The sequence below is a fragment of the Panthera pardus genome, unplaced genomic scaffold (genome assembly GCF_024362965.1).
Source record: "Panthera pardus isolate Hobbes unplaced genomic scaffold, ASM2436296v1 HiC_scaffold_16, whole genome shotgun sequence".
NCBI classification, from domain to species: Eukaryota; Metazoa; Chordata; class Mammalia; order Carnivora; family Felidae; genus Panthera; species Panthera pardus.
In genome coordinates, this window is record NW_026526721.1 from 82,748,686 (window position 1) to 82,771,206 (window position 22,521).

At 38.4% G+C, this 22,521-nt stretch overlaps 1 protein-coding gene across 7 annotated transcripts in view; it reads right to left on the reverse strand.

Moving 5' to 3' along the window:
• Positions 1-21,856, reverse strand: part of KLHL24 (kelch like family member 24) — a 43,119-nt gene extending 21,263 nt beyond the window's left edge. The window contains exons 1-4 of one of the 7 annotated variants that reach the window (XM_019463298.2): positions 21,753-21,855; positions 14,699-14,827; positions 12,639-12,701; positions 4,681-5,661 (exon numbers count right to left, since the gene is read on the reverse strand). In XM_019463298.2, the coding sequence (XP_019318843.1) occupies positions 4,681-5,600 (920 nt within the window). In that variant the 5' untranslated portion in view covers positions 5,601-5,661; positions 12,639-12,701; positions 14,699-14,827; positions 21,753-21,855. Of the gene's footprint in view, positions 1-1,826; positions 1,947-4,680; positions 5,662-12,638; positions 12,702-14,698; positions 14,828-21,588; positions 21,702-21,752 lie in introns of those variants that run through there. The other 6 variants (XM_019463299.2, XM_019463301.2, XM_019463302.2 and 3 more) reach the window with 6 other exon arrangements.
• Positions 21,857-22,521: the final 665 nt, after the last annotated feature.

Below are 22,521 nucleotides of genomic sequence, written 5' to 3' on the forward strand. Positions count from 1 at the left end.
AAGTATAGCACAAATTTGTAATGCATTTTTATTATTCATAAAACAAGTAAAAACTTTTATTGTGTATTTTTGTGTCAAATACGAGCGTATACACTTTTCATATGGTATTTCCAATCCTCGCAATATTACAAAGTGGCATTAGGCTTATTTTAGACAAGAGGAAACTGATAGAGAAGTGAAAATGCTTTGCCTAAAGTCATGGAATTAACTGTTCATACAGAGCCAGATCTTAGACTAAGCCTGATTCTGAAGCCAGTATTCTGAACACATAATGATGCTTGCACTTGTTTATTAAAAAACAGTATTATGTATTATTAGTACAGAGATTTAAAGTTACATAATATATATTAATAAAAAGACAACTATTCCTAAGCTTTATTCCTATGATTGGTCTCTATTGTTTTTTCTACCAGGGCTTTACAACTGGTAGTACAGATTATCAGAATTTACATGCTCTTAGATTGGCCCATACTTTCTTTCTAAGTAACCCTATCATACTGTTTTCAGTATAATGTATGTTGGGGTTTTCTCTCTCATTTGAGAGACATGTGGGTATATATAGTTAGAATATCCAGTATGGATTGAGCTCCACAGAATACTTGGCACAGGATAAGCATTGAAGAAATACTGGCTGATGTGAGGACTATAACCTAACTGTACAGTGGTAGGAACAGACTGTCATCACCCTAATCCAGAGTTAACTTTTGCATCACTAAAGGTGGGACGACCAGATATACTATGTCTCTTAATGTAATGCCATACAATATATACACATTACCTAGGATGAATTCTAGCCAAAAATATTTAACTTGTCTCCATCAAGCTGGAGCTTGTAGAGCTAACTTCCAGTTTCCAGTAAACATAGCTAAATTCAACTAAGTAACACCATAAGGAAGCAACCTAATACAGAAGGTGCAATATTCTCCTGGGCAACTTGCCCATCAACAAGTTAAAATTATGAAAAACTGTTCTAGAATAAAAGACTTGGTGGAAATAACTACATGCAATGAGTGGTCTTTGGATCAAGGTTCATTATGGAACAGTTTAGGGATTGGGGAAATATGGATATGGACTGGGTATTAGTTAATATGAAAGAATTATTATTGGGGCGCCTGGGTGGCTCAGTCAGTTAAGCATCTGACTTTGGCTCAGGTCATGATCTCACGGTTCATGGGTTGAAGCTCCATGTCAGATCTGTGCTGACAGCTCAGAGCCTGGAGATTCTGCTCCACATTCTGTGTCTCCCTTTCTCTCTGCCCCTCCCCTATCATGCTGTTGCACACGCTCTCTCTCTCTCTCAAAATATAAATAAACATTAAAAAAATTAACAAAATATTTCAGCTCATGACCTGAGCTGAAGTTAGATGCTCACTGACTGAGCCACCATGGTACGCCTATGTTATTGTTTTAAAGATGCATCCTGAAGTAAAAATAAACAAATAATTTTTTTAAAATTGGCTGAATGAATGCATGAATAAAAGAGAGAAGTCTGGGCTGGAGATATAGGTTTGAGTGTCAATAGCATATATGGTAAGTAAAATGAAGAGAATAGATGAGATAATCTGGGAAGATGTAATATAAGGCAAGACAGACAGGTGTGAACCAAGGGGATGATCAACATTTCAAAGATAAGACATAGAACCATCAAATTGGAAAAGAGCAGCTGGAGAAGAAGACCATAAGGAAAATAGTGTTTCAGAAGCTTGTGGAGGAGAGAGCATCAAGAAAAAGTAAAACAATTGATAATGTCAAATCCTAGTGAGAGATCAAGGTGAATAAAGACTGCAAAGAAGCTAACAAATAACAAATAGAAGGTCAGTAATGACCTGATTGAGAGGAGTTTCAGTAGAGGGACTGGAGCAGAAGTCAGAGGAGTGAACTGTACTTGAAGTGGAGACATCACTCCTCTTTCAAAGAAGTTTGGAGTTTCTCAGAAAGATGAGAACCTGTACAAACAATACACATTGTTCAGATAATGAAATTCCTAGTGATTGGTACTAATATGCAGTAACAGATAAGTGAAAGAATATAAAGAACAGGAGGTGATGGTAGAGTTGTAAAATAAAGCATTTCTCTTTATATTCCTCATGTAATGCCTACATAAAATAAATATCTTCTATTACATTTACAATATTCTGTAAATTCAATGTAACTACAGTTTGGTTTTTCCTACTCTTCCCTTAAATAAAGATGACATTACAACCTTATACAGATTATTTCACTGTATGAAATGGATTGATTCCCTTAAAAATTGGATGTAAAATACATTTTTACAAATCAAATAATTAAGTGAATTGGAAAATTATCTATTTGTATTCTAAGCTTAATTATCCTTAGGCTGCAATCTGATTTCATTTATGTCATATTTTTATAATGTTAATAATAAAATAACTTGGTTTGATTTTACAACATATATTCCTTGGTCCCTAATTCTAATCTTATGCATATATAGGAGATATGCAGGAAAGGTATTATTAACCCTATGTGACCCAAAACCGTTCTCTCTGCTATAAGGGCATTCTGTTTAGAAAAATACACAATTTTGGGGTACATGGGTGGCTCAGTTGGTTGAGCATCTAACTCTTGATTTCAGTTCAGGTCATGATACCAGGGTCGTGGGATCAAGCCCCATGTAGGGCTCCATGCTGAGTGTGGAATCTCCTTGAGATTCTCTCTCTCTCCCTCTGCTCCTCTCCTCCGTGCACTCTCTCTTTCTCTCTAAAAGAAAACACACGATTTTCCCCTTGGAGGGATACTGTGTATCCGGAAAAGTTCTAGAACAGTCCCAAAGCTGTTCAGTGTTGTTTTTTTTTTTTTTAATGTTTATTTATTTATTTTGGGAGAGAGAGTGAGCACAAGCAGGAGAGGGCAGAGAGAGAGGGAGAGAAAGAATCCCAAGCAGGTTCTGCACTATTAGCTCAGAGCCTGACGTGAGGATTGATCCCATGAACCGTAAGATCATGACCTGAGCCAAAATCAAGAGTTGGTGCTTAACTGGCTGAGCCACCCAGGCATCCCCAGTGTTCTTAATTAATACATTGAAGAACCTTGGTCTTTTACATTTTTAAGCTCAGCCCAAGTTTCATAACAGTCCTTAAATAAAATAACAGCTTAAAAAAATCAGTATATTATATAATAAAATTGTATGTTCTTGTCCTTTGTTAAAAAACTGAGTAAAATATTTTATATTTCTTTCTTATAAAGCAATTACTTTTCATGAAACTCAGTTGACTTTGAAGAAAAAAGTGCACTCTAACTCTAATACAAAGAAATATTACATTATTTTTTTGTAGTTTTAATTACCCAATACTGTATCCAAAAAAGTTCAGACTGGGAGTTTTCTTAAAGTGGGTCAGACCTATACTATACTACATAAATAATAATAGCTAATAATTTTTAAGTACTTCTGCACACCACTTCTGAGGATGAGTACCTTAAGAGTTATTGCACTTAATAGTTAACTAAGTACTATTTAAATCATCATTCTCATTTTACATATGAGGAAAGAGATTAAATCTTACTATATCCAAACTAGTGTAGATTTTAAAGACATGCTATCTCCTAATCTGCTGAATTTTAATCACATATAAAACAATAATAATCAAAATCAAGTCTAAAAATTTGATTTAAGAGCTATGCTCTAGTAAATTTATAGGAAAAGTGGAGACGCTATGTGAAAATAAAAATAAACACCAGTTTCACAACAATGTGAATATATTTAACACTACTGAGTAGTACACTTAAAAATTGTTAAGAAGGTAAACTTATGTTATATGCTTTTTTTTACCACAATTAAAAAAAATTAGCTTTGTTAGAAAGATATTAGAAACACTTTTTACTGTAATATTTCTCACAATAGCTGTTTCTTGCTTATTCACAGTTTGGCACATTTAGTATTATTCCTTCAATTATTAAAGCATGGATATTATTTTTCTATAGTTTATGAATTAAAATCTATATGTGCTTTATAAATACACATTGTAAGATGATACAAATATAATACTGAATTGAATTCCCACCTCCAAACATAAATTTCTAAATTCTCTCTGATGATACAATTTTTATATTCAGAAAAAAATTTAAAAATTGAGATTGACATTAAATATAGTAACCATGGCAATAAGAAGAGATCTGAAACATGGGTTTTACATCTAAGAATCCACTCAATATATAGCAGCTTATTTACTTCACAATTATATTTCAAGTTGTCTGTTTGGAAAAAAGGGAGTCTGTAAATTGGTCGGTTGTTTTTTATATGTAGAGGCAATCCAAGACAGTCTACCAAAGTCTTTAGTCTACTTTATATCCAAAGGCCCTCTGGAAAGAAAAGTGAAATGATCTGGGATCCTATAAATGTTAAGAGAAATAAGTAGAAATATATTGAGATGTGCAGAGTTGTAAAGACCCTTTGCCATACTCTTTCATAGCTCAGAACAATAACAAAAAAATGTTACTGTTGAATCTAGCCTTCACTGGCAGAGACATTTTATTTTATTTTTGGGGGGAGCGGGGCATTTTAATTATTTACATAATCCATAACAAATCTTAAATCATATAAAGCTACATGTAGACAATACATAAAATGACTAACTGAGATTTCACTCAGGAAGTTTAAAAATATTAAACAAATAAAAACTTGTGTTGATTATGTTGTAGTTCATTCACAAACAGTTTTCTCACCTGCGTGGCCTAGTCCTTGGGGACATCATTTCATTCCCAAGTATGTGGTACCGTCTTGCTTCATGCAACAACTGATAACACTCAGGAGAATTCTGGATCAATTGGTCCACCTCAACTGTTTGGACAAAGTAGTTGGGATGCAACAGAGGGAGTCTCACATGTGTCAGGAGCTCATGTAACAGTGGTCTTCTCAGATCAACAGCACGATAGACCCAACGCATGACGGCTTCAAAAACCATCTCCTCTTTACCAATAACAAGTTCATCACTACAAATATAATCAATAAGTTCATCTTTATCAAGCTCAAGAAATTCTTCATGCTGGGACACATCCTCAAAAGTCTGTAATGCAAAATTCTTGCATTTTGTGAAGAGTGTTTTGAGGGAATGCGTATCAGCAAAGCGCTGGATTCCTAAGCAGTTACAAGGATCAAGTTGCTCCTCTAAGAACTTGGCACATGCATCACGGAGAACACTAATCTGAAAGAGGCTTGATGTTTCAAAGAGATATTGTACATTCTCTGTAGTGATCTTTACTTTTCCAGTATAAACATACTGCAAAAAACATTCCATGGCTTCAGCTAAAATACCATTAATCTCAACCAACATTTCTCTGCTTTCTCTGTGGTCGTTACAAAACATAGCTCTGAAATAGCTACTGCAGGCTGAGAGAACAGCTCTATGGCAAGGAAATTCTTTGCCTTCCACACAAATGATAACATCTGTGAATAAGCGGCTGTCTCGGAATTCATTGAATATCTGGAGTATGTTTTCAGCATGGGATGATCCTGAAGAGAAGTCAAAAAACTCACGGCCTGTCAGAGATTTAGGGTCCATTTCAAAAACTTTACGTTTAGTAGCTGGGGAATCACGCACCCCAAGATCCTCTCTGTTTAGTCTTCGTCCCAATATTAGTACCATTGTTACATCAGTTGACTATATAATTGTTGAGAAATGACTGTTAAGTATCTTCTTTATATGGCTACAAGTAAAAAAAATGAAAACATTTCAATATATAAACAGCACTCCACATAGTTTCATTTTGATGTAAACACTACGACAAAATCACATGATATATCTTATACAGGACATAGAGTATGATCTCATTTCAATTAAAATTGCTAAATAAAAATTTGCATTATGGGTACAATTTGCAATAGTATTCCTTAAACCCATCCCCTCTAAAAGTATTATGCAGTTTGTGAATTACTAATAACCTCTGTCTCCCCTATTACACAGATGGGTTCCATCTACTTACTGTAGAGTTAAGAAGGAATGCTGCAAGACAAAGAATTGGACTACATTCAGAATCCTAATATAAATGTTTTATTATCTTAATATATAGTATGCTAGAGGGGAATTCAGCTGTATCTGCCAATGGCCTTTAAAAAGATGTATACTGGGGCATCTGGCTGGTAAGGTGGTAGAGCATGCAACTCTGGGTCTCAGGGTTGTAAGTTCAAGTACCACATTGGGTGTAGAGATTACTTAAAAGAAAAAAAAAAAGGAAACTGTCTGACCATCAAGTCCCTTTCTAGCAATCTGTTCTAAAGAAATAATCAGGAATATGTGGAAAGATTTATTTACAGGGATGTTCAATGATGTATTAATAGAAAATACTTAAAACAATCTAAATGTCCTACAATAGGAGATTAGTTAAACCACAGTACATCTTAAGGATGGAAGACAGTCTACGCAGCCATTTAAAATTATGTAGACTAGGGATGCCTGGGTGGCTCAGTCAGCTGAGTGTCTGATTCTTGGTTTGGGCTCTGCTCATGACCTCACAGTTTGTGGGTTTGAGCCCTGTGCGGGGCTCTGCACTGACAATACAGAGCCTGCTTGGGATCCTCTCTCTCTGCTCCTCCTCCACTTGCATGTGTTGTCTCTCTCTCTCAAAATAAATAAGTAAACCTAAAAAACTTTAAAAAATAAAATTATGTAGACTATTTAACAATACGGGCAAGTATTTATTAGGTAGTATGTGGAAAGCAGATCATAAAATATATGCTAAAAAACAGAAAAAAATTATGTATCAGTGGTCTCAGGGAAAGAAAAAAGGAGACACATATGCCAAAAATGGTAAGCAATTTATTTATCTTCTGTTTTTTTCTATTTCCCCCAATTTCAACTATAAATATGTAGTATTTTGTTTTCAGATTTTTATATTTTATTTTTTATTTTTTTAATGTTTTTATTTATTTTTCAGACAAAGAGAGACAGAGCATGAGCAGGGGAGGGGCAGAGAGAGAGGGAGACACAGAATCTGAAGCAGGCTCCAGGCTCTGAGCTGTCAGCACAGAGCCTGACGCAGGGCTCGAACTCACGGACTGTGAGATCATGACCTGAGCTGAAGTCAGATGCTTAACCAACTGAGCCACCCAGGAACCCCTGTTTTCAGATTTTTAAAACACATGTATCTATGCCCTTCTCTCTTTTGCTGGTAAGAAACATCCCTAAACTTCTCTCAGAAATGACTATGAATAGGTAAACTAATGGATGGATTGAGGCAGGGGGCTGTAGCTATCAATTCTTTTAAATTTTGATTTTTAAGGTGGTTCTTCTACTGCTACTTTTTTTCACATCTCCATAAGTTAATATGTGATCCAAAATGTATTTGTAATTGGCCTAAGAGCACTCAGAATAACTCTCAACTATTCCCATGCCCTCATAATCTCATACAGAATTCTTTTTCTTCTTTTTTTTCTTTTTTTTTTGAGAGAGAGCAGGCTTAAGTGGAGGAGAGGGGCAGAGGGAGGAAGCCGGGGGTGGGGGAAGAGAGAGAGAGAGAGAGAGCGCGAGGGAGAGAGGGAGAGAGACAGAGAGAGAGAGAGAGAGAGAGAGAGAGAGAGAGAGAGAGAGAGAATCCTAGGCAGGCTACTCACTCAGCATGGAGCCTGACATAGGACTCAATACCTCGACCCTGGGATCATGATCTGAGCCTAAATCAAGATGCAGACGCTCAACTGAATGAGCCACCCAGGCACCCCATCATACAGAATTCCTTCTAATGGTCCCAGCTTATTTCTGAAATATTTCAACAGTCAGACATCCAGACCTAACTATGGCATCATAAAGAAGGCTTAAGAACATCAGAGATAACCCCCAAAATGAAATGCCATCCTACATTCACAAGCCACAAATAAAGTCGAGACTTGAGATTTAACAATCTTAATTTAGGACTGTATTTTATATACCCCATCACGTATTAAATTGTACCCCATTTTTAAAATCATGTGACATAACCAAGAAAATATGAAATATCAAAATCAAGAAGCAACTCACCTATTCCATTCTTTTTCATATTCTTATTCTATTTGCTTTCTTTTCTCCATCACTCTAATGACCCACATATCCTAGTTACAATATTCACTAGATGCTTCCAACTTTCATCAACTCGCTCACTGAGTTTATTTAATTCTGTCAGTTCCATGTCTATTATCATCAACAAATACTGTGTGCCCACCTTTGTCAGGATACTGTGCTACACCTATGGTTTTCAAAGATCTAAAGGTATTACTAGATATTGCTGTTGAAGTTTTTATTTTAAATATAGTTGAGACAACACATATTCACACAAAGATAAATAATAAGGAAGCATAGGCAATATGATGCCACACTGGTACACATAGCACAGTTCCCACTTACAATAGGAATGTTTTTTACCTCTTCATATAAATTAGCATTTAATCTTCCTGAAGTCCAGATGATAGAGTTTTCCCTGGGCAGATGTATGCCAGGCTATTCTGATTGTTAGGAAAAAGTACCTGGTTGTAACAACATTTGAAGGACACCTAAACGTTTGCATGTACAGAATCTTTTCTTTCTTTTTCTTTTTTTTTAATTTTTTTTTTTTAACGTTTATTTTTGAGACAGAGATAGACAGAGCATGAACAGGGGAGGGGCAGAGAGAGAGGGAGACACAGAATCTGAAAGGGGCCCCAGGCTCTGAGCTGTCAGCACAGAGCCCGACGCGGGGCTCGAACTCACGGACCGTGAGATCATGACCTGAGCCGAAGTCGGACGCTTAACCAACTGAGCCACCCAGGCGCCCCAAGTACAGAATCTTTTCAAAACACTCCTCTCTTCATCTCCCAATTTTGCAGGGAAAGTCAGAAAAAATTCAAGCAATTTTATCAGTCAAATGGAATAAAGATGTGAGTAACTATTTTCATTTGGGATCAGCAGGTGGGGATTCAGAGGCAGTAAGCTGATAGGGAAATCCATGCTGTGTTCATGTAGATTGTGTGGATTTTAAAAGTCATAAAACAACTGAAGAAGGACCATTTTGGTCCCCTCTAAGAATTCTGGCAAAAACTGAGGAAGTTCTTGGAACTCTATCAGGTTAGGCTGTAGGAACAAGTAAGAGCCGAACCTGTGTAATAATGGTCTATTAACTGGTTTGACAATACCACAGGAGCTATATTTCTTTGTATGCATTAAAAAACAGAACAACAACACTAATCTTTTTTTTAAACTGCTTGCCATGTGCCTGGCACTTTCTAAATTCTTCATACAGATTTAATGTAATCCTCCTAACAACCCTATGAGGTTGTTATTACAATTAACAAAAAGTTGTTTCATAGCCTTAGGACTTTACATACAGGATTGAGACAGATTTTTCTAAATAGGCAAGAGCTATTTACAAAGTAAGTGAAAGACTGATAGGGATAAACTTTACCCTCACTTCTAAGTTAAAAAACAAACAAACAAACAAAATTTTAAGTATTCAAATATACATGCAATTTATTTTCTGTGTAACAAAGTTTGTAATGTAATGAAACAGTTATAGCCGTAGAAACTGATGTAGAAGGCCTACTTTTTAAAAAAAAAAAAATTTTTTTTTTAACGTTTATTTATTTTTGAGACAGAGAGAGACAGAGCATGAACAGGGAAGGAGCAGAGAGAGAGGGAGACACAGAATCTGAAACAGGTGCCCGACACGGGGCTCGAACTCACGGACCGTAAGATCAAGACCTGAGCTGAAGTCGGACGCTTAACCGACCAAGCCACCCAGGCACCCCTAGAAGGCCTACTTAAATAAACAAGTAAAAATAAACCTGAGAGAATGTTTATGACTAACTGGTTTTTGGAGCAATGTCAAATACCAGATATTTAGTCAGTAAAATTAGCTTTTCTTAAATTTGAGAGAATATTAGTTTACCCACATGTTATAGTCCAAGAAAGCTAGCTTTTGAACTGAAATCTCATTATGCTTTGGAGGTTTCAGGTGACAGATTTGCCTAAGAATAAAATCTTCATTTTGTTAATTCTAATACCTAAATGAATAAAATTACATAGGCTTAAAGTATTTTATTATCAGTTTTAAAATGTATAATCAAGAACCAAAAAAACAGGGAGAGGTTTCTTCTATCTCTTTTGAGACTTTCCTGACTAGAGAGTTCACGTTTGCCTCCCTGCAGGTCACACAACTTCTTGGGTTATGGCTGCCCACGCATGTGTGTGCCATCCACGAACCCATGTACATATACATGGGTTAAAGTTGAAAAATTCACTTATAATACATATAGTCACTTCCAAATGGACAGTAGCACATATCTCGAATATGCTTTTAATCTGAAGTTATCTCAGTATTGGTTCAATACACAGAAACCTATCTCCCATAGATGAGAGATCACTACTGTGCCTGAATGCCAACTTTTTGTTGTTGAAATTGAAAAAAGTTCAAAGCATGTAATATCACAAGTGATAACCATTCAATTATGATAAACATAAATACGATATGGAATATAACTTATTTTAATCTTAATGCTTTACCAAGTTAAAGCTTCCCAAATCAAAAATTTGTCTATAAATTTGCTTACTTAGTTTAAATTCTTATTGCATTTCAGATTCAAAAAATTCACAAACTATTGTTTTTGACTGGTGATATAAGGACTGGCATCAGCGACAACAAAAATCTTGGACTTTATGCCTTTTGTGTTCTACATTTTTGTTCTCTCAATCTTTAAATGCATACAAAAACAATGCAACAGAATGCAAACAAAATGCAAAACAAAATAACACACTGTAAGAACTAAGAATTTCCTTCTGGCTAAAAGGGACAAGTAAGAAAAATGAAAAGATACTCTGTTTTCTGTATCTAGTAATCATATTGTATCTGGTATTTGTTAACTGGTATCTGTATCTGATAAATTTAGGGATAGTAGATTGAGTGAGTTAAGTATTAATATAAGGCTGATGTTACAGGAGTTAAGAAGGGTTTGTTTTCTTATGCTATTTTCTGCCTCTTATTCTTATAGCTGGTTCCTTGACTGTTGACTGACAAGAGGTCTTCCACTGCTTTCACCCAAGGTAAAACTGAAAATCCCGTATTAGAACAGCTATAAAATCACCTGCTATTACAAAGTATTCAGCAGCAAAAAGATACTTGTTTACTGCTTTGTATTTAAGAGAGACTATCTCATAGATCTGAGCTGTTTGCTTCCAAGAAGCTTTGGCCTAGCTTTTTGCACATCTTCACTTTCTCTAGACTTTCTGAGAAAGTCTCCCATTAACCAGTCTGCACAACACAAAATATAAATTCTTCCTATTGATGACAGGGTAAATAATTTACACAGGGGTCTTAGAAATATGAGATGCATTTCAAAGTGAATCTTTCGGGCTTCCAGGTATGCTTCAATAGCTTTTGTTTTCCCATTTTACACAAAGTGTTTTATTTTAACTAGTAATGGTTAAAAATGTAAAGTTACGTTTAATCACATCTCAAAGTAGAGTATCTACTATAGGTTCAAGATTTATAATAAGTGATATAATAAATGAATTCATACACAATCAAGCAAACAAAACATAAATTACAGATTGAATTCTAAAAACTGAGCAAATATCAAAGCATCATCATTCCTTTCAGGAAAGAGCAAGCAACTAAATAAGCATTGCAGGGCACCTGGGCGGCTCAGTCAGTTGAGCGTCTGACTTCTGCTCAGGTCATGATCTCACGGTTAGTGAGTTCGAGCCCCACGTGGGGCTCACTGCTGTTGGGGCGGAGCCTGCTTTGGATCTTCTGCCCCACCCCCACCCCCCTGTCCCTCCCCAGCTCACATGCTTTCTTTCTCAAAAATAAACATTAGAAAAAAAATAAGCATCTCTAGATAAAATAAGAGGGGAAGATGTTTGTTCCAAAGGAATATAATGACAGGAAGTTTTATCTAGATAAAGGTAGTGAATACAAGGGTGATCAGACTGTCAAGTCAGCAACTGACTGCCAGAGTCACATGATTTGTCTAGAAAAGCTAGATCCCTTTCTTTCTCTCCCTCATTTCTTCAGGATCTTTATTCCTGATGCTACACTTGAGAGACTTTTCTTAACATAAAGATTCTTCTGGTTAAAGGTACTCTAGCATTGGGGCACTTGGGTGGCTTAGTCGGTTAAGAGCCCAACTCTTGGTTTCAGCTCAGGTCCCGATCTCAGGGTTCATAAGTTCAAGTCCCATGTTGGGTTTCATGCTGGTGATGCAGAGCCTGCTTAGGATTCTCTCTCACTTCTTCTCTCCCTGCTCCTCCCCTGCTAACTCTCTCACACTCTCTCAAAATAAATAAACTTAAAAAGAAAAATAACTAAAGGTACTTTAGGGTTTTATTTCCAACTGTAGAACTCATGCATGTTGTAGACCTAGCTCCTGATTGCTAGGTAGATTTAAAATTATGTTTTTGGCCTATGTCACAGAAACATGAGGGGAGATAACTTATTTTAGTATTTGTAAGACTAGAGAAAAATTAGAAGAGGGGCTAAGGATATCAAGGAGGAGCTGAAACAAGTAGATAAATATCTGTTAACAGAAATGACTGTGACACTGTCTTCCTTTGATCTTGAGACTAGATATAATTTGTTCCCCATTACTCTGATTGGCCTAAGTAGTCCCTGGTTAAAGAAAGAAAAATGGTTTAGATTATCTAATAGCAATGTTTAGGAGTTTATAAATACTATAAATATAATACCTTTTGAGCATTTGCTTGATCAAAGCCCCGGTAAAAATACTTGTGTTATTTTAATTTCCACACCTAAAATAAACAGAGAACAGCAATTTATAAATAAGATACTAATCACATCATGCATAGTTGGCATTATTTACAAATATATTGAGGGGTGCCTGGGTGGCTCAGTTGGTTGAACATCCGACTTGGGCTCAGGTCATGATCTCACCGCTTGTGGGTTCGAGCCCTGTGTTGGGCTCTGTGCTGACAGCTCAGAGCCTGGAGCCTGTTTCGGATTCTGTGTCCCGCTCTCTCTCTGCCCCTCCCTCGCTCATGCTCTGTCTCTCTCTCTCTCTCTCAAGAATAAATAAAACATTAAAAAAAATTAAAAAAAAAAATACTGAAACAGTTTTAGATTTCAGTTTCTGACTTTCGCACAGTTTAAAAGTTTTGCATAGAAAGTCATTACTGAATAACAATTCCCTAAAACAAATTAATAATTTTGTGCTATTTTACATCTGCATTAGTTTCCTTATTTATCAGCTTCCTTACTTGACAATATTATCTTGGAGTAAAGTTTCTTGAAAGATGAGTAAACAAATATTTGTGTCAACAGCAAGCTAACTGGTGGCACTGAGATGACAAAAATATATATCCTGTGATAATTCTGCAAGGGATATTTGAAGACTGTCTGGTAATTGATGTTTCATCTGAGTTTGGGGCCAGTAAATAATAGAGTTGGTCTATCAGTATTAGAAAAATTGACAGTTTAGGGGTACCTGAATGGCTTAGTCAGTTGAGTATCTGACTTCAGCTCAGGTCATGATTTCAAGGTTCATGAGTTTGAGCCCCGTGTCAGGCTCTGTGCTGACAGCTCGGAGCCTGGAGCCTGCTTCGGATTCTGTGTCTCCCTCGCTCTCTGCCCCTCCCCCGCTTGTGCTCTGTCTCCCTGTCTCTAAGATAAATTAACATTAAAAAAATTTTTTTAAAAACCCAAAAATTGACAGTTTAGTCATTATGTAATATAAAACTATGGCATCAATTTGAGAAAATCAGAAAATTTCTGGTAATTCAGGAAAAAAATTTTAGTTTTTAATCCTTAGTTATCTAGATTATCCATATAGAAACTCAAATAATTATTTTAAAATCTTTTAATACAGAAATACATATTTTTTCTGCTTTGTTAAACCTTATAAACTTAGTACCTGTGGAAACCAACTAATTCAGCACAATTCTTTTTTTTTTTTTTTTTTTTTTTTTTGGTGGAAGTGAGGGAGGAGAGGAATTTTCTCTTAAGAGAAAATACTAGAACCTTGAACTGTGCATGGAATAGCAATATTATTTAAACACAAGTGGTTCTGGTGTCTTGCCCAGGTATATACAAACAGAACTTGTAAAGTCTTAACAACTTTAGGCAAATAACAAAAGTTGATCATGAAAATGAAGAAATGGACTGTTGATTTATACACACACACACACACACACACACATCTGATTATGTTGTGATTGTGAAGTGAATGTTATTTTGAAGTTTCCTTACTCCCAGAAGTTAGTCTAACTTGTATGTACCCTTGGTAAAAAATATTTCAACTTGGTCAAATTAGGGGATCATTAATCCTAGCTAAGTTAAGTGTTTCTTCCCAATGGACAATAAGATCCTGAGCCAATGTTGGGATTTGGGTCAAATGGAGAAAGGTTTCTGAGCACTTACTCTCTGTCTGGCACTTGAGTTGCAAATACTGAATTGAGATCCAGTTTAAGACTCTGCAGGGTTGTGGTCCCTGGCTGGCTCAGTCAGTACAGCATGTGACTCTGGATCTCGGGGTTGTGAATTTGAACTCCACATTGGGTGTAGAGATTACTTTAATTAACTAATTAATTAATTAAAACAACAACAAAAAAGAACTCTAAGACTAACATTAAAATAGATTCAAATTTTCAGTGTTTCACCAGCAGAAAACACAGGTACAAATTGGAATAGATTTTTCTCATGACTGATCTGGTCTACAATTATTACCTTAAGGAGTAGAATCACAAGGCAATTCACTAGGGCATTTTGAGCAGAGTTTTAAAGTAATACTTACCACCCTAATAAGTAAGGGCAAGGGACAGAGGAGGCCAATGTAAAGTCGAGAAGAGCTACAATATCACAGTTGATCTACAGTGTAGCTATGCTGCAACCAAGCTTAATTTTCCTTTAGAATTCAGGAATCCTATACAAAGAAAGAAATTACTATCAGTCTTAAAGATAGTGTGGATTAATGAGGAGCTTTAAAGACTAATAAATACCAAATAGTAAAGGAAACCAATATTTTCACTAATGTGGTCTCTACAACTAGCAGTACTGACTTGCCACATACTATGCTCTACACTACTCCATTTTCTCAAATTTAACTTTGAGTGAAGAAAAACACAGCAGAGACAACCAGAAGACTAAAAAGAAGAGGTTTATCTTTAAAGATATATAAAGTTACAAAGTAAATCCAAAGAAGGAAAGCTTAGCACAAAAACAAACACTCAGATCAATGGAACAGAATAGAGAACCCAAAAATGGACCCACAAACGTATGGCCAACTAATCCTTGGCGAAGCAGGAAAGAATATCCAATGGAATAAAGACAGTCTCTTCAGCAAGTGGTGCTGGGAAAACTGGACAGCCACATGCAGAAGAATGAACCTGGACCACTTTCTTACACCATACACAAAAATAAACTCAAAATGGATGGAAGACCTAAATGTAACACAGGAAGCCATCAAAATCCTCGAGGAGAAAGCAGGCAAAAACCTCTTTAAAATGTTTTTTTTTTTTTCAACGTTTTTTATTTATTTTGGGGACAGAGAGAGACAGAGCATGAACAGGGGAGGGGCAGAGAGAGAGGGAGACACAGAATCAGAAACAGGCTCCAGGCTCTGAGCCATCAGCCCAGAGCCTGACGCGGGGCTCGAACTCACGGACCACGAGATCGTGACCTGGCTGAAGTCAGACGCTTAACCGACTGCGCCACCCAGGCGCCCCGCAAAAACCTCTTTGACCTTGGCCATGGCAACTTCTTACTCAATACAGCTCTGGAGGCAAGGGAAACAAAAGCAAAAATAAAAAGCTTCTGAACAGTGAAGGAAACAATCAGCAAAACTAAAAGGCAACCGATGTAATGGGAGAAGATATTTGCAAACGACATATCAGATATAGGATTAGTATCCAAAATCTATAGAGAACTTATCAAATTCAACACCCAAAAAACAAATAATCCAGTGAAGAAATGGGCAAGACATGAATAGACACTTCTCCAAAGAAGACATCCAGATAGCCAACTGACACCTGAAAAAAATGCTCAACATCACTCATCATCAGGGAAATACAAATCAAAGCCACAATGAACTACCACCTCACACCTGTCAGAATGGCTAACATTAACAACTCAGGCAACCACAGATGTTGGCGAGGATGTGGAGAAAGAGGATCTCTTTTGCACTGCTGGTGGGAATGCAAACTGGTGCAGCCACTCTGGAAAACAGTATGAAAGTTCCTAAAAAATTAAAAATAGAACTATCCTAGGACCCTGCAATTGCACTACTAAGTATTTATCCAAGGGATACAGGTGTGCTGTTTTGAAGGGGCACATGCACCCCAATGTTTATAGCAGAACTATCAACAATAACCAAAGTATGGAAAGAGCCCAAATGTCCATCAGTGGATGGATGGATAAAGATGTGGTATATACATACAATGGAGTATTACTCGGCAATCAAAAAGAATGAAATCTTGCCATATGCAACTACGTGGATGGAACTAGAGGGTATTATGCTAAGCAAGATTAGCCAGAGAAAGACAAATATCATATGACTTCACTTATATGAGGACTTTAAGATACAAAACAGATGAACATAAGGGAAGCAAAACAAAAATAATACAAAAACAGGGAGGGGCACAAAACATAAAAGACTCTTAAATATAGAGAACAAACAGGGTTGTTGGAGGGGGATAGGCTAAATGGATAAGGGGCATTAAGGAATCTACTCCTGAAATTATTGTTGCACTATATACTAACTTGGATGTAAATTTAAAAATAAAAAATTATTAAAAAAAAAAAAAAAAGAAGGAAAGCCAGAAAAGTGCAACATAGTAAATCCATTATTTAAAAATGACTAGAGGGACACCTAGGTGGCTCAGTCAGCTAAGTGTCAGACTCTTGATTTTTGCTCAGGTCATGATCTCCCTGTTTGTGGCTTTGGGTCTGCCTGGGACTCTCTCTATCTCTCTCTCTCTCTCTGCCCACCCCCCACTCCTGTGTGCCCTTCCTCTCTTTCTCTCCAAATAAATAAACTTAAAAAAAACCAACCGTATACTTTTTATAAATTTCAAATATTTTCACCCTATTTTCTTAAAAGCTTATTTATTTGAACCATTCTATTTAATGACTTGTTAAAAACTATAAATTTACACTCTTGAAATTTTAATTTAAAGCTTTACTCTTGGAGCAGTGAGTGGTTCCTAAACCAAGTTTTACAAATCCAGTATTTAAAGCCCAGTCTTAAAAATATTATTTTTTCTCTTTTTTTTTCCTCTGAAAGGAGGATAAAGGGTTTATTTTACATAACTGAATGAAAAATAATTCAAGAAATAGTAAATAAACAATATATTATTTTCAACATTTCTAATTTCTTTATTTATTTGTTAAAGTGTATTTATTTGAGAGAGACAGGAAGAGAGAAAGAACCCCAAGCAGGCTGTACATCCAGTACAGAGCCCCACACAGGCCTCAAACTCCAAAACTGTGAGATCACGTCCTGAGCCAAAATCAAGCGTCAGACGCTTAATTGACTGAGCCACACATGCGCCCCTTAAAGTTTATTTATTTATTTTGAGAGAGAGAGAGTGCATGCAAGTGGGAGAGGGGCAGAGAGAGAGGGAGAGAGAAAGAGAATCTTAAGCAGGCTCCGTGCCATCAGTTCAGAGCCCGATGCAGGGCTTGAACACAGAAATCATGAGATCATGACATGAGTCAAAATCAAGAGCTGAAGCCTAACCAACTGAGACACCCAGGTACCCCTAGCGTTTCTAATTTCTTAATGGAACCACCAAGAACATATTTACCCACCATAAGACACCAGAAACCAACTAACACTTAAATTTCTTTCTCTAGGTTTATAGCAATTAGGGATTATCCCTTGTTGACTAGAATTCAAATGGTCAATATGTTCTGACTTTGATTAATGAGAGAAAAAAAGTAAGAGGTATCTAATGATTAAAACTTTAGCAGTGCTTAATGTGTCAGACTTGACAATATAGTTCTATAATTAAAAAAGAATACCCTCTTCTCTCAAATCACAGAACAAAAAAATCAGATTTCTCCATTCAGTGTTTTTCTCCCTTGCCTTGAAACTTTTGGTTACTAATATTTCCCAACCCACAAAGGAAAAAAAAAAATGCTAATTATCAAACATCACACCTAGGGTGCCTGGGTGGCTCAGGCCTTTAAGTGTCCAACTTTGACTCAGGTCATGATCTCACAGTTCATGAGTTCCAGTTTATATATATATACGTATGTGTATATATATACATATATAAATATGTATATGTGTATATATGTGTATATATATATACGTATGCGTATATATATATATACGTATGCATACATATACTTATATATGTATATATATACGCATACGTATATATATATATATATATATATATATATATATATATATGTAAAATCACACCTGCTATCAAGCTGCCTTATTGAGCCTACTCATGCTTCTCACTAGACTTAACATGTAAACTTAATGTCATTTGGTTTTATGCTAACATGTTTCTTTTAGGTATTTAATGCATGATTTTATTTTAAAATCAAATTAAATCTGCAAGGACCCTACCTGCTGCTCTGCCACTCAAACAGGTTTGAGATCCAGTATTTCAAGCAACTTCTCTATGTATAAAAGTACTTGTAAGTTAGTGACTTTTATTTACCTTAGTGGTGACACAAATTATTTACAGAATAAGTTTTAGAAACTATTGAGTACAAAGCCTAATCACTTTTAAACATCAAGTTGCTAGACTTTAGGATGTGCCAAATGCTGAAAAATTATAAGCCCTTGGGTGATGAATTTACAGTGACAAACCCATCAATTAAAGTTAGTTCAGCTATTGTGTTTTTTGTTTATTTTTAACTTTATTTACTTTGAGAGAGAGCATGAGAGTAGGGGAGGGGTAGAGAGAGAGAGAGAGAGAGAGAGAGAGAGAGAGAGAATCCCAAGCAGGTCTCCTGCTGTCAGCACAGAGCTCTATGGGGGGGGGGGGGGGGGTGTCTAACTCATGAACCATGAGATCATGACCCGAGCTAAAAGCAAGAGTCAGACACTTAACTGACTGAGCCACCCATGAACCCCAGGTATTGTTTTTAACAGGATAAAGAATAAGGGTTTTAAAATGTCAATAGTTGTCAGGTGGCCACATTTTGTTTTAATCACAACACAATCAGAATCATACAAAATGTATTTTTCATATATTTATATGGATACACTTATGAGGCTATTTTATTTACATTTTTCAGTATACAGTCCATACCTAAATATTTATTGAAAAAGGATGTCCCAAATTTCTAGGTAAAAGTATATACAAAAATAACTGCAGTCACTTAATAGTATTTATTTGTCATAGGCTTGACCTTTGGGTTTTAATGAAATGGCAGAAAAACAAGGAAGTTAAAAGAAAGTTTTCTGAAAAAGGATTAAGGTTTTAGCAACTTGAACAGAAGTCAAGAAAGTTTAAATTAAAGCTTATAGCCCTAACTCAGAATATTTCTTTTTTATGTTCAGATATGAGTCACAGGCTTTGTCTAGATATGCAAGCTTTTGAATGCTGATTTAAAGATTGCATTTTGTACTTAGATACGTTAAATGCCCTCAATGCACAAGTGATGAGGAGTGTGGGATTTCAGAAGCTGCCCTTCTGGTATAGTCATCTCCACTTGAATTTTAAAAATATATTAAGAATGCGTAACAAATGAGAACTGTTCATATTCAATTTCTGCTTCAGCCAGGGAACTCAATTTACCTCCTATAGAAATGCATTATTCTTGGGTGAATTCCTATAAATTTACAGGAAAAGAAAACATGATAAAACTCAAGTACCCTATTCATGAAATTAAGCAAACCACATCTATAATACACTGTGGCTAACGTGATTGTTCTTGGAGATTTTATTATTGTCATCTTAATTTACACTTTTTAATGTTTATTGGGGGGGGGGGGCAGAGAAAGAGGGAGAGAGAGAGAGGGTCCAAAGCATGCTCCGTGGTGTCCCTCCCAAGGAGGGCTAGATCTCTCCAACCATGAGATCATGACCTGAGCCAAACTCAAAAGTCAGAGGCTTAATCCACTGAGCCACCCGGGCGCCCCTAAATTTACAATTTTAAAACAACATATTTGTAATTCATTCAAAATTTTTAATTACAACGCAGATAAATATAGGAGTGTGCCACAGTCCTCTAAACAAGGAAAACAATCTAAACCGGGGTATACAAGGCGCTTAACTTTTAGAACGATATCCCTAAGCTATCATTTATTTATTTATTTTAAGTAGAATTCTAATTTTAATCTTAGTCGATACCGGGTAGATTTTAAATCTATTTTACTTTCCTAATAGAAATCAAGCTCGGCTGGTGGACCTAAAAAGCCTAAAAAGTAATTTTTAAAAAGCTGCTTGAAAGCAAGTGATTAATCACTAAAATCAACTGTGAACAGTCACTGCCTCAGGGGTGAGTGAGGCATCCTAAAATATGGCGTTATGGTCCTTATTTAGCTACTCATACGTTGTTTACAGAATCAGCAAGCACAAATTCACATAAGGATTTCCTTCCCACCATCTCGGTAATAAGGCGACACTAGTTAAATAGGGCTAATTTTCCGGTCCTCCAAGGGCGCCCGCGCTGCCGTCCTCTGCAGTCCCAGAACTGCCTAAGGCTCTGGCAGAAGCTGCGGCGGTCACCGAGGGACAGTCGTGACAGGGCTGGGTCTCTCGCTCCAGTCCTTCCGCGCGGGAACGCGCGCCGCTAGCTCCAAAAGGGCCGCAGGAGCGCCGAAGCCGAGAGCGCGCGCTCCCGCGCGTCCTCCAGATCACCTTCAAGGGGGCGGGGAAGAGCTGCTTGGGCACAACGACAGGACAACCGCCAATAAACACTCGGAACTCGCCCAGTCGTCCCGCCTGCAGGCAGCCGCCGGCGCCCAATCCCAGCTGTGATAACAGTCAAGAGCCCCAAGTGTCCAGAACTTGGGGGGCGGGGACATTAGGAACCAAATTAAGAAACCGAGTCCTGGACTGGTAGGAAGGTGGGGAGGTTAGGCGGGGACTCCGCGGGCTGAACGCCGGCGCCCCCGCCCGCCCCGACTCCCCGGGGACAGTCGCTCCAGGGCTGGGTTCCCGGCGCTGGCTCAGCCGCCATCCGTGGTAAACAAAGGCTCGCGGGGGGTGGGGGTGGGGGCGGGGGTAACGGTCAGGTGACAGTGCCGAGCACATTTCGTAACCGCTTTAATGGGGCTTCTCTGGCCCGTTGCCCTGGGACCCACCTTGACCCCGTCAGTCCTCCCCAACAGGACCAACGGTGGCCCCCACGAAACGAAAAGACTTGACTTGAGACCTTCTCAGTGCTTCTTTCGATTGAAAAAGAGCAGCGCCTCGTTCAAAGCCCATCAGCAACATGCGGGGCCCATCTGCCCAGCCCTGTCCGCCAGCTGCTCCTGCCCTCGAGGCGAAGGGGTGACCCGCACCTGCTACCCCCAGCCCGGGCGGCCATGCTCCTCCCAACCCGCCCCCGGCGGGGCGCGCCAGCAGCGCCGCGGTTCCGGGAGGGTAGTGCCAGGAGGCGGAGGTGCCCTCCCTTCAGGGCTGCCGTTACAGTGCCGGGATTGAAGACCAATCCCCCCCCCCCCCAGGGTGCCCTGGAGACGCTGCACCCCAGACAGAGGCCCTGCAGTACCAGCCTCAATCTCCCCTCAGGCCCCACGTCTGGCTCCGAGACGCCGGCCAACGCTGGCTTCCTTCTGCAGACACCCCAGTGGTCGCGACCTCGGCCGCCCCTCCGCTCCCGGCTCTGGCCGGTTCGTCGCCTTTCGGCTAGTCCGGAGCTGTCAACCCTGGTACCTCTCGGCGAAGGCTGGAAACGGCCAGCGGCCGCCCCTGCGTTCCCTCAGCGGCCCGCGGCGCAGCGCTCTCCCCAGCGCCGGCGTCCCCCTCCAGCCACCAGTGTCTGCTGTAGCTCACAACAAAGGAAACATGTGACCGTCCGGGCCAAAACACTGAGCGTCACCGACCCCTGGCCAATCCGAGTGGGTGCCCCCCGCCCTGGGGCACCCTGGGATATGTAGTTCCCACTCCTGGGGCGCCTTCCGGGCCACTAGGGTTTCCCGCTATGGGGGGGGGGGGGGGGTGTCGGTGCCAAATGTGAGGAGACCCAATTAGCAATCTAAGGGTGCTAATTCGGAAATACTTTGTTTTAGGTAGAAACGGGTTAAGGAAATCCATCCGTGTTAGGAGCCTAGTGAGAAACCCCGAGTCATTTGTTTATTGCCACGTCCCCAGGCAAAAGCGCGTTGCCGACAATTCTCAGAACCTTAGAGCGTGGGCCTAGGCATAGAGATCTTTTTTTTGACCCCTGTATACACAACCTGGAAATTTGAGGACCGGAGGGGTGAAAGGGACTAGCTCTGGTTGCTAGACAGGTCAGGGAAACTGCCTTTCTTTGCAAATCTGTTCATTTCACTCATATCAGTCATATCAAATGCTAGGTTACCTTTTATTTTTTTAATGTTTATTATATTTTTGAGAGAGAGAGACAGAACATGAGCGGGGGAGGGCAGACAGAGAGGAAGACACAGAATCCCAAGTAGGCTCCAGGCTCTGAGCTGTCTAG